Source organism: Passer domesticus, chromosome 6 (genome assembly GCF_036417665.1).
Source record: "Passer domesticus isolate bPasDom1 chromosome 6, bPasDom1.hap1, whole genome shotgun sequence".
Taxonomy (NCBI): domain Eukaryota; kingdom Metazoa; phylum Chordata; class Aves; order Passeriformes; family Passeridae; genus Passer; species Passer domesticus.
In genome coordinates, this window is record NC_087479.1 from 52,237,467 (window position 1) to 52,253,898 (window position 16,432).

At 42.2% G+C, this 16,432-nt stretch overlaps 1 protein-coding gene across 7 annotated transcripts; it reads right to left on the reverse strand.

Moving 5' to 3' along the window:
• Positions 1-410: 410 nt before the first annotated feature.
• On the reverse strand, positions 411-14,783 carry RNF141 (ring finger protein 141). 7 transcript variants are annotated; one of them, XM_064425529.1, is made up of 7 exons: positions 14,679-14,783; positions 12,610-12,809; positions 11,017-11,125; positions 9,856-10,037; positions 6,827-6,934; positions 1,867-1,982; positions 411-1,543 (listed from the first exon to the last, which is right to left on the reverse strand). In XM_064425529.1, the coding sequence occupies exons 2-6, from the start codon at positions 12,792-12,794 to the stop codon at positions 1,904-1,906; spliced, it is 663 nt and encodes a 220-aa protein (XP_064281599.1). In that variant the 5' UTR covers positions 12,795-12,809; positions 14,679-14,783; the 3' UTR covers positions 411-1,543; positions 1,867-1,903. The 7 variants fall into 7 exon arrangements, with proteins under 7 accessions (XP_064281599.1, XP_064281598.1, XP_064281595.1 ...); XM_064425525.1 differs by lacking the exons at positions 411-1,543; positions 1,867-1,982 and adding exons at positions 2,412-5,253; positions 13,244-13,280 and having other exon boundaries at positions 14,679-14,763; XM_064425526.1 differs by lacking the exons at positions 411-1,543; positions 1,867-1,982 and adding exons at positions 2,412-5,253; positions 13,233-13,280 and having other exon boundaries at positions 14,679-14,695.
• Between the last annotated feature and the right edge of the window lie 1,649 nt (positions 14,784-16,432).

Consider the following 16,432-nt stretch of genomic DNA (forward strand, 5'->3'; position numbering starts at 1 on the left):
AACCATTCAGACCTGGCATCAAGTTCTGAAAGTGAAACTGCATTGCTGCCCCTGCCATGTCTTGGTGCCCACCCTGCTTCCCTGCTCATCCAAGCTGGGCACCAGGGCAGGGCATGCAGCAGCTCCTGCTGGTCCTGGAAACTTGTAGATACTGATCTGAGAGTCAAAGACACCCAGCCTTGGGAGCAGGAAAGCAGCCCTGACCCTCATGGCCAAGCAGTTCAAGGTGCACTGATTTTGTGAGTACACACAACAGATTCATCTGATAAAACCCAACTAAGAAGCCAACAAGTGACAGATTTAAACAAATGGTATCAACACAGATATCCTGCTACAGTCCCCATGACTTTTGAGGAATAGCTTCAGTAAGAAGTGTTTTGATTTTTAGATGAAGATTAAAACATCACCCCTTTCAGTACACAAACTTTATTTCCGTACATGAGTAGCACTGGTGAAGCACAGGAGTACAGGTTCATCTATAACTGAGCAATGTGCATTTCTCCCCCACACCTCTCAAAGCACTAAACACCACTGTTAAGCAGCACAGTCTATAATACTGAGGCAGTATAACAGTGAGATGCCAACACCACTTCTTCATCAGTCATTCACCATGACTGACAGGTCTCACATAAAAAGTAGTGTTTGAAGGTCTGTTAAAATGGGTCAGAACCACACCAGCATGGAAGCACAGATTATTGTATCAATCTCCTACCTTCTTACATTTACAAATTTCAGAGGTGCAGGTTTCCAAATACTTTAGGTTTACTTTGTGAAAACACCTAGCATTTTTAAATAGCACTTTGGACTAAAGAAGAGTGCTCATTTAATCACCTCTTGGATTGTATTCTTCATTCCAGCAGACACACAGTGCAAAGTTCTATCCAAGTTCACAAAATTGATAATTCCTTCTAATATTAAACTTACAAATCCCATGCCCAGTGTTTCCTATTTGGATTTTGATGGTTTAGTGAGGTAAGTAAAGATCTGCTAATAAACATCTTGGCAGCTCTGACACAAAAGCAGAATGTGCTGTCCCATTCCTCATGGATGTAATATTGGCTAGCTCAGAGCAAAACGTTACCTGGTGATCACACACTGTGGTCACTGGAAAGCACACAGCCCCATCCAGGCTAATTTCCAGTGACATCCCAGCAGGAAAAGTTTTCAGTCCTTAAAGAATATTGTTGTATGATAAATTCTATGCCTTGGAATTGAGCATTGAAAGAAATGACAGTTAACAAAAATTCAATTTTGGAATGACTGATGTTTAAGACACTCATAAAGCAAAATTCTGTTCAACCACTTAAAACAGGTGAGGATAAAACCTCTGGCAAGTTATATCCAGGGATAATTTAACAACAGAAGCCCAAAGAAAATACTTAATTACTGTCATATTACTTCCATTACAGAGTGTGTGTGAATACAAAATCAAAGCATTGTGTATATGCAGTGTAAGGATTAAGGCCAGCCAGGTTAACATGCAGCTCCTACTTACATCAAACATCCTTAGGGCTCCCTGGGGGGGCTGTTCTTCCAGGATCAGCTGGATATGCAAAGCAAAAAGAACCATGGCCAGTATGTTCCTTCCAAAAATAATGCATTTGGCACATACAGCTCTACAGGGGTGGGATTGAACAGCTCAGTTCAAACCTGTAACAGAGATCTCAGTGGCTGCCCTGGAATCCATACAGGAAAGAGTATGGATTAGAAAACCTTTCTAATTATGTATAGAGTTTTCTTTAAAGGAAAGATAAGGAAATATACCATTTCCCATGAAAAAAAGAATCATGCCCCTCACACTGATACGGTGTCTAAACTTGAAACCTAGTAAATATAAAGGTTTGCTAATCGCTCTGGTACACCTACCTCCTGCTGTGCCTGTCAACTGGTCATTTTATCCATTCTAATTTCCTGATCTGTTAAGGAATTCTGCTCCCATTTCTGCCTTGGCTTCGAAAGATCCAAACAGATAAGCCAAGTAACTAGACAAAGAAAATAGTTACGTTAACTACATATTTCAATTCTTACTTAAAACGAGGAAAAAATCAAGAAAAAATATGCCAAACCTTAGCATTCTTAAAATTTAAAATATCATCAGAAACAAGATGAAATTACTTGGAGAAAAAGTGTATCACACTTCTTTGAAAATAAAAATCCTTTCCCCAAACAAACACGCTCCTCAATATTGTCCTCTAAGAATTAGAGTTTTTTAATTTCTCCCATCACTTCAGAACATTCCAATTTATTTGTGTACCTAGAAGACGTCAAATCAGAGCCAGGGTTTTTTTTTTGTTGTTGTTTTCTTTTTTTTTTTTTGGAGCTGCATTGAGATACATTGTTGATCCTTGTTGATACAACCCTTCAAAGTTTAAGAGAGCTCTGACTTACAGTGCCACACTTTTAACCACACCATCTGTACAATGCAATTTTATTTGGATCAAAACTCAGTTTTCAGACTTCTGTGGTACCAAAGCCAGGAGATTCCTTAAGCTTAAAAGAACTCTAACATTTCTTCCAAAGTAACTTTATTGCACAATTCATACACAAAGTTTAATATAGTGGAATGTTCTTAGCCATTAATACCATCTCTAATGTTTAAGTTACAATTTCACATTAAACCTGTAAGAAATGTTCACTTAACACAAGAAAGTTAATTTATTCTAATGCCCCCCACCAACAGCTATTTGCAGTAATTCACATTTTCAAGGTCTAGCTTCTGGAACTCATTGCTATGTCCATGCCAATGGATTCCTTTTCCAAAATTGTTTGCTAAATGTTGTACTTCAGACTAAGTAATACCAACCAGTACCAAATTACTAGTTTTTCATTGTTAAAGTATCTATTTCTCCATATAACATACAGTACATATATTTTACAAGGCACACATTACAGTATCTACATCACAGCAGTGTGAATTACAGCAACTTAATTTAAAAAAGCTGTACAGAATACAAAGTTTACTTTTTCACTATTTAAATAATTTTTGCATTAGTTTATATTGTAATTGTCATTATGCTGCAATTAACAACCTGTTTGCATCATTACAAAATTACATTTTAAGAAGTTCATGTAAGTTCTCAGCAGAAAGTCAACTTATAAAATCTCAGTTCAGAAGTATAATTCTTGAAGTACTTGAAAAATAAAGTTAGCTTGAGTCTTTCATTTAGATGCTCTTTCTGTTCCAGTGATATAAAAAAGTTTAAAAAATTCAAAGATTATCTGCAAGTTCTGAACATGGATTAATGCAAGCTCAAAAAGCAAAAGGAAACCAAACTGGATCAGGAATATTTGCACATGTTTTAGTGGGAAATCCTGGGCCAGTAACGCTTCCAGCCCAAACAACAACCACCTTTATGCAACCAAACACTCCATACATTTACTGAAGAATTGCTATCAATGGCTTAAGAAAGGGGAAACAAAAAAGAGTTCTCAGCTATATACACTCCTAAAAGGATTTTTCCATAGCTAAATACAGATTTACACACTCAGCCACACTGGCTCTCAGATAACAGACACATGAAGGGTATGTTGCTTCTCTGTCTTAAAACCTATGATAACTTTGACAATGGTGTCACAAGCCAAGCTCAAATAGGTGCTACACTCTGTGCACATTCTTTAACAAATTTATGTAATTAAGTTATTTTGTAGCCAATTAAGAAAAAGAACCTAAATGTGCATATCTACATGTGCACATGCCTTTTAGTTCAGAACCTGCCTGTGACAAAAGGACTTAAGCCTTATGGCATCATGGAATTTTAACAGGTATGGTAAGGAAAAATGCAGTCTCACAGTAAGCAAGATTTATGCTGTTATTCCCTCAAATGCTACACTTGAATATTTTAACTTGAGGTTACTGAGTGAGAAAAAGTAGTAATTGTGAATATACATATATATAAAATTAATGCTCTACAGTAGCCATTCATTTCCATAACACTATGCACAAGAGGCTTAAGATGGGTTTCCTGAATACTAACAATTTTAGACTAAGCTCTTGAAGACTTTATTCTGCTAGACAGAAAATACTGTTGCACTCCAGTTGAGAGATCCCTTTCCAAGCTGTCACATGTGCATCTCGCTCCAAGCCACATTATTGTTAAAGAAGTTTCCCTCTGCTACATAAAAGCATATTGCACTTGTAGATATAAAGTAGAGCACCCTTACTTAGATTATCACTTGTAACTCTTTGTATACCTTTTAACTCTGATCTCATCACTTCAAAAACTCAAGAGGAGCAGATAAAGCCACAGCATCAGACTAAACTACACCTTAAGTGCTAATCAAATAAAGGCATTCTCTTCAGATATGCCCAATGTTTAGAAATAGTATTAGCTGTTCTTTATCAAAAACTACTGAGAAGCTGATTTACTGCTTTTAGGATTGTGCACTAAACTGTTTAATGTTTCCAAGCTAATAAGACTATGCTAAATATAATTTTTAAAAAAAATATTCTAAAAGTCTTGTTAGAAGAATAAGGGGAAGTGCACAAGTACATTTACAGACCTGCCTACACTCTCGAAAACAGGTTTAAAATAATAACTAAAAGTCATAACAGATCAGATTAAGTATGTGTAAACACTAAGAGCAGCAATAACTTCCTACTGAAGATCAGGCAGTGGGACATCTTCAAGTTTCAACAGTAAAATTTCAAATTAATAACCACTAGTGCTAACTCATCCTCTTTATTCACGTTAGTTGTGAATAAGGGACTACTTTTAAGGGTAGGAACTGTGAGGTCAAGCCATCTGCCATGGTTCATCTCTGCAGCAGTACACTGTGATGCTCAAACAGCAGTTTGCAGTTGTAGTTGTGCTGTTACAAGTTGCTTCATCGAGTAGTTGAACTGTTAATTAATATCAAACACTGTTGTTAAAGTAAACTGTGTTAATGATCAAAGAGTTGCTGAAAGAACAGTTCAATAACGAGGGCTGCACACACAGAGACTTGCTCAGATACCCTGTGCTCCAGGAGAGCAGCGCAGACTCACACAGCCAAGAGGAGAAGGAAAGGACAGACTGTGGAAGAACGGCAAGGAGGGGTAAAACCAGACGCTGGGGAAAACAAAGCTTCAAGTGGTTCTGCCACGATCAGCCTGCTGGGCAGGGTCAGGGTCTGTGGGGCTGCCCCGCCTCATCCACCATGTTAAGGATGTAAGTGGCAATGTCATCTTCTGTGGGGGCCTCTGACACCACCCAGGAATCTCCTGCCCCAGTCACCTGCCGGCGGCACACGGGGCAGTTTCTGTGGCGGTCACTCCTGTTAGGAAGGCACAGAAATGAGTGGTTTTCACTGATGGTCTTTTGCTGGCCAGACAAAGCCAAAAGAGCCCCCAAAAGGACAAACAAAACCCAAACAAAAATCAACCCAGTGAGAACTTCAAGAATGATCACATTAACTGGATTAGGCCATCGCTCTATTTTGTTTGTTTAAAAACTTCTTTCTTTGTGAGGAAGACTTCTGAATGCAGCTCCATTCTTTGAGTGAAAATTTGGAATCATGTTCCTCCTAGGCCTTTGCTCAGGACAGACAGGATGCATCTGTCTACCTGGCCAGAAAGTTTAAATGGAAATTCACTGCCTAAATTAATTCTTTCTATCTTCAGGAATTCAGCTGAGCTCCTTAGAAACCAGTCTCCATAGGCTTCCTAGATAAAGAGAAGAAGGAGCCTTTTCCTGGGTCATGCAGTCCACAGAGGTTTAGAACTGCTCCCTTGGAGTCCCAACCCACTCCACCATCTCAGGGGTCCCCAACACTTATGTCTGAACTGAGAGCCTCTGTTATACCTATATTAAGAGATCAACGTTAAAAATTACAGACCAAAAAAAGGCATGTTGCAACTCCAACTCAGTGAGGAGTTCAGCTGGTTCATCAGCCAAAGCAGTGTATAATCCACTCTCCAGCACAGTCACTAAACTAAGCCCTGTCCTGCTGATAGATGTTAGGACATTTTCCCAGAAGAGAGGAATTACTTGCTGTATTCTGAGATCCAGTGATTTTTAGTATGTTTTTCCTTGTGGAAGGCTGGTGTTTGTTACAAGAGTAACTTCCTCAGTAAGTCTTTCAAAAAGCCACAAAACAAATTCTTATGCACAAATTATGTGTAAACCCATTTGCGTTAACCAGGCAAAAAAAGCCTTTTTTAACAGAGCAGGTATGTGTCCCCTAATGCCAGACTGCCAGGACACTTCCCTAATCCTTGAGGGCCTGCATGGCCAGACAAGAGCTGTGTTCCTCCACAAAGGAGTTTTTCTCTCCCACATTTCAAAGACCTGGTGTATCAGAGATGCAGAAGCTGAAAAGGTGTTCAATTTACTGTGAAGCTGAACACTGTATACTACATGCTATATATGTAAATCTGAAGGTGCTGCCATGGAGAAGAAATATCTTTCTGGAAGAGTCTGATATAGTTAAATCAGTATATTGTATGCTATTTGTTTGAAGTGAAAGCATAACATATGGGAAAAAACCCCTCTGATAGTTATTTCCCAAGTAAGTGACAGACAGTCCAACTTGACGTCCTATTTGCATAGTCTTAACAAGCCTTAAATGAGATTTGTGAAGCATAACATGCCAGCATCTGCATATACCATCTTCTCAAGTTTCTGAGCAAGACTGTAACAATTAAATTTTAGAAGAATAAAAATAGGTAAGAAATTACAAAACAAATGCTGAATAGCATTTTCACATTTCTTTTTTACAAAATTCCCTGCCTTCCTTCTCCTTCAGTCTGCTTTTACTCAATTTAAATTATATGGCAACCATAGAATCTGTCAAATCAAATTGAAACATGCATACTATAAAATAATTAATGTCCTTTCATCTATATTACCATTTATCAATGCATTTCTGGCAGAAACTGTGAGCACATGGCAGGATTAGATCAGCACGCCCATCCATGCAGATGCAACATTCCTCTTCATCTGTCAGCTGTTTAACCCTGCAGAAGAGAAGACACTGTTTTCTTCCAGATGTTTGATATTTATGCCCCAGTTACTACATTGTTCATAATAATTAGTGATGGCCAGAAAGAAACACCTGTGCTTTTAATCTGTGAATGAATTAAATTAAGCCAGAATGTACATTTATTTTTTGTGTCAGGTTTTTTTGTTACTATTTGTGTCAGGTGCTTTTGGTCTTGTCAATGGCTCTGTAAATCCCTTTTCATATCAACAAGGAAGTGTGAGGAGCTGTAACTGCTTTGTCTCACATGACTGGGCAGAAGAACAGAAACACTGTTTACACTAAAGGCAGGAGAAGAACCTGCCTTCCTGTCAATGCACCTTAGGCTGAACTATGTCATAATGAACTTTGCCAAATTTCTGTGTGCTGGTTTATATCCTGGACAAAAACATGCATGTCAAGAGCATCACTACCAGAATGCAGGTTCACTCATCTCACATGGCACCAAAATGCCAGGAGCTGAACTACTCACTAGATTGAAAAGGCTGATTTTAGCTTGCAATATGCTCCATGTGAGCGCTTCTCAAATTAGGACTCTCAAGATGACTGATACCACAGCTTTTCCAGTTAAACTCCCAGGTGTTTCTGTTGGTGGGGAAGTTTACAAATTATCTCACTACCCAAGATAGATGTTGACATTTTATATCTTTTCCCCATATATTAGATATCTTTATCTAATGTTCGTATCAGGAGTATCTCAAATACTGGCACCATCAAGACTTCTCAAGTGCAAAAAGGTGCAGAAAATCCTCTGCTTTCACTGGCCTAACCACATATGTAAAGTTTGCAATTTTATAGTCACAGCTCACTTCCAAAACAACCAAGGCAGTGTTCAAAATTGCCTGGGTTTTCCAAAAACCCTAATGTGGGAATCCCTGTTCTGACCTGAGGGACAGAGATAGCATTCCAGTACAAAATGGCATTTCAGGAGTTAGTGCACCTTAATGACTACTGACCAGACCATTTTTGCTTAGGTATCTAAGGGAGCTTGTCAAATACAGACTGATTTTTGATCCGCACAGAATAGCCACCTACTGAACAGCAGTCAACATGCCTTTGCTTTATCTTTCAGTAGTCCTTGGGGTTTCCTTTTCAGTTTGCTTTTGGAGAAATGACTTTAAAATGACAGATTTATTTCTTTTCAGATGGCAGTTTGCATACAATGAGGACAATAGTTTCCAAGAAGAGTGCTCACTGTGTTCTTTAGACCTGTTCCCTTCTCGTTTTCCTCCGCCATGCAATTCTGAGTACTAACCTTTAATAGCACTTGAATTTTTGAGATTTGCTGGTGTCTATACAAGCAATTATACAAGGCCTATTTATAAAGCTTCTGCAAAGTCAGCTATAGTCACTAAGTTCCTGAAGAAACAGTAAAATAAAGGAGTGACAGACAAAGGAAATGCTTATCTCTTTGTTATCAGAAAGCATAAACCACTTAGGCATATTTTGAATGCTCTGAATAGGAAGTGGATGTTGTAGAGATATGGGGTATTATTCTAGGGGGAAAAGTTAAGAAGAATTGAACAGATAACGCTATTTTTAAAATAGTGAGGACTAACTTTGCAGAGCTGAAAAATGTGAGAAGAACTGAGGCAAATGGGTGGTTATCCCAGAAAAATATACAGAGGTGCTTCAGCTTATGTTTTCCTTAGTAACTTGAAAAACTTGGCTAAGACACAAGCTCACCAAACTGCATCATATTAGCAAAGTATACTCTGTTTTTATTTGTGATTGACACTGCCTCATGTAATGAAGTTTGCAAACAAGAAGGATGCTTATTTCCTCTGTCTCCAAGTCTGAAAAACTGAAAAAGAAACTCACATAGGAAATCTTTTATTTTTCTCATTGACTTTAGCAATTTATAAAGTTGTTTTGCCTAAGTATGTGAGGTCTGTGTTGTTTGATTTGTCTGTTTAAAGCAAAAGACCATTTCCAGAAAAATGTGTGTTCTGGTATAACCTTGAGAAAGCAATTTTCCTGTTCTTTCTCAAACATGTTCACAATTCACAGGAAATTAAATGCAATTAAAATAATACCTTTTGCAATCCACTGACTTAAAAAGAACAGAGGGCTCCGTGGAGTGACAACACAGGTGACCCCTTTTTCATTTCAACAGCTGAAGTGGGACACTCAGGCTGTTTCATGAAAATACCTGGCTGCCAGCTCTTCACTGGTGAACATAGAGAACTCTACCATTTGCTACCTTTTCTTGTAAAATGTAGCTCTACCTCACTTAAACTGAGTTAGAATCATGAACTTATTCAGGAACAGTAAGGAATTACTGGTAGCAGCAACACTTCCACACAGGGAAAGGGTGACAGGTTTCTTGCTTTTACATTCAGTTTGAACTCAAGTTACTGCAGGTGTTGACCTCAGTCTTTTGTTTTTCCGCTGGTTAACAAAGCAGAAGGTCAACATGAGTGAGACAATTCACATTTTTCCAGTCTTGCAAGTTAAATTATTACCATAATGGATGGGTTTCTAGTGGCAACAGATGGGAACTTTCACATGCCAAAATGTAAGAGGAAGAGAAAGTTTAAGTGGAACAATAACAAAATCTGTTTAAACAAACACTGTCAAACCCCCTGGATTTGTAGCTGCAGCTGATTCCGTTTCCTCTTGTTTCCTTATTCAGGAGATTTAACATATACTATGTTTCTACTAGAACTGACCTCTAAAAGGGCTGTTCTGAAGCTAAGGTATGGTAACACCATATTTCAGGATTTCACCCAAGTGCACTGCAGCTCCCTTGGTGCAAGGGAAGGTGTCTGTCCCTGTTTGAGATGGTACAAAGCCTGCAGCTATCAAGAACAAGCAGTTCTCATCAGCGGGTATTTGTAGTTCAGGTTTGAAGCACAACGCCCAAAATGCTTATGCTGTAACTGTGTATCAAAATACCTTCCCATCCACAAGCTGGCCTGACACGAAGACAGAGACCTCCAACTCTCAGCAGCTTCTTCAGAAGTATCACTCTGTGCAAGAACTCCTGCTGCTTGACTGGTGATGTCTTTATAAAGTTGAGTGAACTGATATAAGTTCAAGATTCTGGAAGCTTCCACGATGCCACTTGTTTTATTTATCTTAAGATACGAGAATTGTTTACAATTACTTATCAGGTTTTAACTTGGCATTGCTCAGAATGTTTGTACAGCACTGCAGTTCTCATGTAAGGCAGTAGTCTCCTTCCTAAGTGTCCCTCACCCCATTCACAAGCTGCAATCTGCTCAGCAAGAGTCAGGACTGCCCGCAGCCGGTGCAGCGTGAGGAACACCACAGGCAGCACCACAATTTTAGGGCAAGGCAATTGCCATCACTACTGAAGTGGATTCAGGTGTGAGCAGGGACCTAACCCCCAAAGAAATGGGCTGAACTTAGGACCAAGCACAGGAAAATCAGACATTTGATATCTGAACTTAAACTTGCCTGCAGTGATGGCTGCCTTAATGAAAACTAGGAGTAAACAGAAAACTACTAACTGCAACTACTGTTGGTTTCAAACAGAGTTTGAGGGTCGGCTTGTTTAACCACATGTTAAGATTGCTCAGGGGATTCAGCATCATTAAAGGACTTTAATGATAGGATAGAGAGGGGGAAATCTCCTCATTAGACAGAAGAAATTTCATAAGTTTTTGTCATAAATTAAAACATTCAATCTTTACATTGTTTTTCTAAGGGATCAGACTATGTACAGGCATACTAGCTAAACTAATAATGCCTGAAAGACCTGATTAATTTCTACTATTAATTTCAAAATCTACAGTTGGCAGTTTGTTGTACATTCGACTACTTGACCTCACAAATCACCTGCATTTGTGACTAAAGGGCTGTAAGTGCTCCACTGGAAGGTATCACTCCTTTAAACTTCGTTATAAAAATGTTTTTGTTGCTGTGCTTTTTGCAGAAACTTAGAATTGAGACTTAATCTATCTCCAACAGCATCTCTGAATACATCATCTGTATCAAAACACATGTAGCAGGTGTTGGACTTTACAAGTAAAACTGACAGTCCTCAAATCTTTGCATACAAACAGGCCATCAAATGAAAAGGTTCACACTTACTTTGGTACATATTATCCTAACGATCACCTTCCAGAAAGCAGAAGAATCAGACCCAGGCTGCACTTCAAACAACAGATGTTTGTCTTGTCCAGAAGCCAATTTTGCAGTACTGAAACAAAGCAACATCAGTTTAACGCCATGTGCTGGACCTGCAAAGATCAGCAGCCTCAGCCAGTGGCATTATTTATTAACATTATTAACATTAACCTGTCTGCTCTTTATCCTTAAAAGAGATTTTAGCAATACTGCCCAGGGGCATGATATTATAATATACTTAGCATGTCATTGAATACACTGAATTTGAATGGAATCCACTTCACTTTAAGCTGCACAGCAAACTTCAGAAAATGCTGTGCAAGTCTTCTGATCCAGCATCAGCAAGCATGTGTCCTGTATAGACACTGAAATTCATATATACTCTCACTGTTTATTACAGTAATCACACAATGTTGTCTCCAATCTGAAAAGGTTATTTCCTCAGCAGGTATGTAAAAAAAAAGCCCGTGAGTACCAGCATATGTTGATGAGATGTATTTTTGTTAGTATATATTAATAATGAGGTATTCAGGTGAACGTGCCAGGTGAACTAAGATTTGTTTTTTTAATGGAACACAAGACACAACATTCTATTCCATAAGAATCAGAATACATTCAGGCTTAAGTAAACACTAGAAAGAAAGAAACCACTTAATTAACAGTAGTTTGGAGTGAATTATACTAATAAATGACTGGAGTCTCAGGCAAAATATCAGGTTATGTTCTTCAAAATCTATTTATGTGTCTACCCAGAAAACAGCTGTGTGTTTTTCAAGGTCATTCACAAAAGTATGACACTCTCCAAGATAATTTCTAAACTGAATACAAATTCACATTTTAGTTAAATAGCAAACATTACAAATCCCTTAGTGTGTGTCTGTGTTTCCACTTCATTTTACCACCCTCACTGTATACCAAAAATACAGGCTAAAAAAGACAACACTGCTTTTTTGCTAATTTCCTTTTACTGTCGTTGTACTGGTCTAGCAAAAGGCAGGCTATGAAAATTGTGACAAAAAAGCAGCCTCTTGTTTGGGATTATCTAGGTCACTGGTTTGGGACAGTAAGATACATCTCATCCTGAATGAGGAGCAGCCTGGCATGTCTGCAGAGGTGGCAGGGATGGGCACCAACAGCTCTGGCTCAGGTGCCACCCTCCTCACGTGGATCTGCTGTCCCTGCCAGGCTCCTACTGCTCCTTCCTACCCAAAGTGACAAGCAGAGAGGAAGCAGCACTGCACCTTCAGGTGGAAGGGAGAACAATAAGGGACCCAGGTGACACTAACAAAAAGGTGACTCTAAATCACCTCTTGTGAACTTCTAAGAGAGAGCAACACTTGCTGGAAGAAGAGTACTGCAGAGAAGTGAATTTAAGGAGGAGAAAGGCTTTGGTTTTGAAGAGGAATTCCAACCATTATAAAAACAAAAAGAAATTAAAGATCATTTCCAAACCATCGGGCCAGTTCTGGCTTAGCCAGCACACAATAATATATTGCATACAAGATCTCTGTAAAACAAAAAAAAAAAATAAAGAAAATGAAGCAAAGTAAGGCTTACATATCATTGAGTTCAGCTACTCTTCCCAGAAACTCTTCATAGGTTAGGAAACCACTTTCTTGAACCAAAGAGGCATGCTTTGCTACTTTTTCTGGCAACTTGTTAATTACAGTTTGTGTATGGTTTGAAATCTGTTGACCCATGGTGAAGTTCTTCACCTCAGTTCTGTAGAGAGAAGTTCTCATTCACTTGTAGAGTCTCTGCCAAAAATATTTGAGAGTTACATTTGTGTGTTTGTGAATGGCTACTCCCTCACTCTCTTTTAGCCTACAGTAATTATTCCACAAGTAACACAACCTGAATAGTTGGATCAGAAACAACACAGAACACTTCAAAGAGTCTGGAATGTGGCATTATAATCTTGCTAAAAATGAACTATGTTGCTTACAGCAACACTTATATTAAATGGAGATAACTTTCCCCACAGATTCAGCACCAACACACACAGATATATATAAATATATCCAATGGAATGCAAAAAAAAATCTTAAGATGACAATGGTAATTTATGACAATCTTTGTTTATTCTAAATATTTATGCCTGTGAATATCAGAATGTCTGCAAATAAGCACATCAATGTCTGTTTATACATAGACATCACATTAGGAATCAGCTTTCTTACATCAAACTTACACTGGCAGATCAAAAGAACTCCCACAGCATTCTGAAACTGGTAAGCCAAGGAATCCATGTCAGTATAAACCAATTTAGAGACCTCCCTATCTGCACAAAATGCTCAACTTCAGACTTTATTACAGAACTGATTTGCTCAAATGTCTCCAACTCCAACTTTACCTTTCCTTCACACCCAAATCTTTTTCCCCAAAAGTCTGCCAAAGGATTAATGCCATGCCCTCTGGGTATTTATCTACTTACTCCCCTTGATCCCCCTGCATTTGACTTCCCCCAAACTGCCTCTTTGCAGAGCTCATTGCTCGTCAAGCAAACCAGTTTAATAGTGTCAGGCCCTTTTAAGACTTCTACAGCTAGAGGTGTGCGAGGGCAAGCGAACTGCCGAACATCCACCTACACTCACACGTGGAGCAGTCTGACAGGAGCTGCGTTACAAACTCCTGAAGGCAGACACCACAGAGACAGCAGAACCTTGCCCTGCAGGTAGCTGGAGCAGCGCTTGGGCTTAACCCCGCCCAGAACAACATTTACAGCTGTTCATATCTCACCACGGTGCCAGAAAAACTCAGCACACCGAGCAACAATACTGAAGTACTGTGCAATTTCACCAGAGTAAGCTTCCAATTTATGGCTGGAATTGTGACCAACTTCTGCTCCCACACAGACACGCTCCCCCTCCAGCCACTCTTCCCGTTCCGATAAGGCTCCAGTCGCCTCCTGCCCGGCTCTCCGGGGAGTGTTTGGTGAGCACAGGCCCAAGCCACACCTGTCACCAGCACAACCTGTCACCGTGCAGACACCTCCTCCTCCCGGATCTCCGGGGCTGCTGCTCCCCCGAGCTCCTCAGGGAGCACCGGGCCTGCTGCGGGGCTGCCGAGCTCAGCGCCTAAACCCCAGCACTGAGAAGTTCGGGGAGAAACACCTGCGAGGATGTCTGCAGGACTGCTATCAGGAAAAGTTTCACCCCGAGGGTGGTCGAGCACCGAACAGGCTCCTCAGGGAAGCGGTCACAGCACCGAGCTGAGACAGTTCAAGCGGCGCTTGGACAACACTCTCAGGCACACGGGGTGACTCCTGGGGTGTCCCGTGCAGGGCCAGGAGCTGGACTTTGATCCCTGTGGGTCCCTTCCAACACGGCTCTACGAAATGCTCCCTATTGTTCACCCTTCAAGACCCCACACACCCCGCGTCACCGCAGACCCACGAGGCGCCCCGACGGCCCCGGGCACAGCCCCTCACGGCCCAGGCGCGCCCCGCCCGCCCTCCCCCGGTGCCGGCCCTCAGCGCCGGGCGCGGGACGGGCCGCGCTCAGCCCGACTGCGTCACGGCCGCCCCGCCCGCTCCCCCCGCCCGGCCCTGCCCGCACCCGCCGGCTTCCCCCGGGCCGGGCCTTGCGCTCGGCGCCGAGGGGCGGCGGGGGGCGGGTCCCGCTCACCGCATCCCCGGCCCGTCCCGCGGAGGAGCCGCCGCCGCCCCCCGGGCACCGCAGCGCCGCGGCCGCTGCCCCGCGCCGCGCAGGCGCGCCCTCGGCGGCGGCGCGCGGGGCTGACGCAAGCGCGCGGCTCGCGCCGTTGCCGGGCGGCGGCGGACGCGGGGCCGCAGCGGGGCCCGGGCGGCTCTGCCCTCAGCGCCGCCCTCACAGCGGCCCCGGCGCCGCTCACGGCCCTCGGCCGCCTTCCCGATCCCGGCCCCTGCACCCAGGGCAGCCCGCGGTAGCGTTGTCGCTGGGCGGAGCGGGCCCCGCCAGAACATCGATAGGAGCGCAGGGTCGGTTAGGTTGGAAAAGACCTCTGAGATCATCGAGTCCAACCTGTGACCGAGCACCACCCCGTCTCTTAGACCCTGAGTGCCACGTCCCGTCGTTCCTTAAACCCCTCCAGGGACAGTGACACCAGCACCGCCCTGGGCAGCCCATTTGGTTGTCTGATTAACCTCCATGCGAAGAAATTCCTGCTACTGTCGAACCTGAACCTCCCCTGGCACAGCCTCTGTCCTCTCATCCTGTCGCTGCTTTCCTGGGACAAGAGACCAACCCGCTCCTGGTTACAGCCTCCTTTCAGGCAGTTGTAGGGAGTGATAACATCATCCCTGAGCCTCCTTTTCCCCAGGCTAAACACCCCCAGCTCCCTTACCATAATTTTGCTCCCGACCTTTCTCCAGCTCTGCTGCCCTTCTCTGGGCTCACTCCAGCCCTTCAATGTCCTTCCAAAGGGGCCCAGAACTGGGCACAGCACTCGAGGCGTGGCCTCAGCACTGCCTAGTAAAGGGGGACAATCCCTGCCCTGCTGGCCACACCATTACCCATTCTGCCACACAGCAGAAGTGCTGTATAGAGCTGGTTTGTGTAAGAAACACTCTGGAATAAACGGGACACTTTTCACCTTGACCCTGACAAAACTGGGATCACTTTTCACCTTGCTGCACCTTCAGCAGATACACACTTGATGCTGCACTGTCCTGGATTCACAGTGCCTTCACTCTTAACTACAAGCTCTAATAAATAGTGATTTAAATGATGCTTAATGGAGCTGAGTGCCTGGCTCAGTGGGATCATCCCAGGCCACAGCTGCTGGTGCAAATCCTGGTCTGCAGGGAGGATGTGGGCGGTGGATGTGAGTGACAAAGGTCAATGCTCACTGACCTTTTCACAAAAAAACCCCAACACCCATAAACGACAGCAAGTCATTGAGAAACACGCATCCCAGAACATCCTCTGGGTCATCCACATCCTGATGCTGCAATATTTAATTCCACTTTTTTTTTTTTTAATTTTAAGAGGAGAAAAGGAGTAGTACTTCCCCTTCCTGCCTGCTTCTGTTCACACATGGATACACGTACTTCCCACGCCAAAGGCATTCCCATATTCCAGACAGGGATTGGGCTGGACTGGAAACCTTTGCCGTATTTCCTGCAGGCCAAGCACCCCTTTTGCCTAAGGTCAGCAAACATCTGTAGCCTCAGTGTGGGAATCTGAGGGGTGTTACCATCAAGTGGCAAGTACTGACTGTGCTCTCCTGCTCGGTGGGATGAGTTATTTGTCCAAGGTACTTGAGCAGCTCTGGCACATCAAGGCACTTCAGAACTGTTGAGAAGGTCTTGTTAAAAAAAAAAAAAAGCACAAAACTTGAGAAAAATCAGAAGCATAGTGAAGATTTTCTCTTAAGTTTCTGCTACCTCTACTTAAGGGTT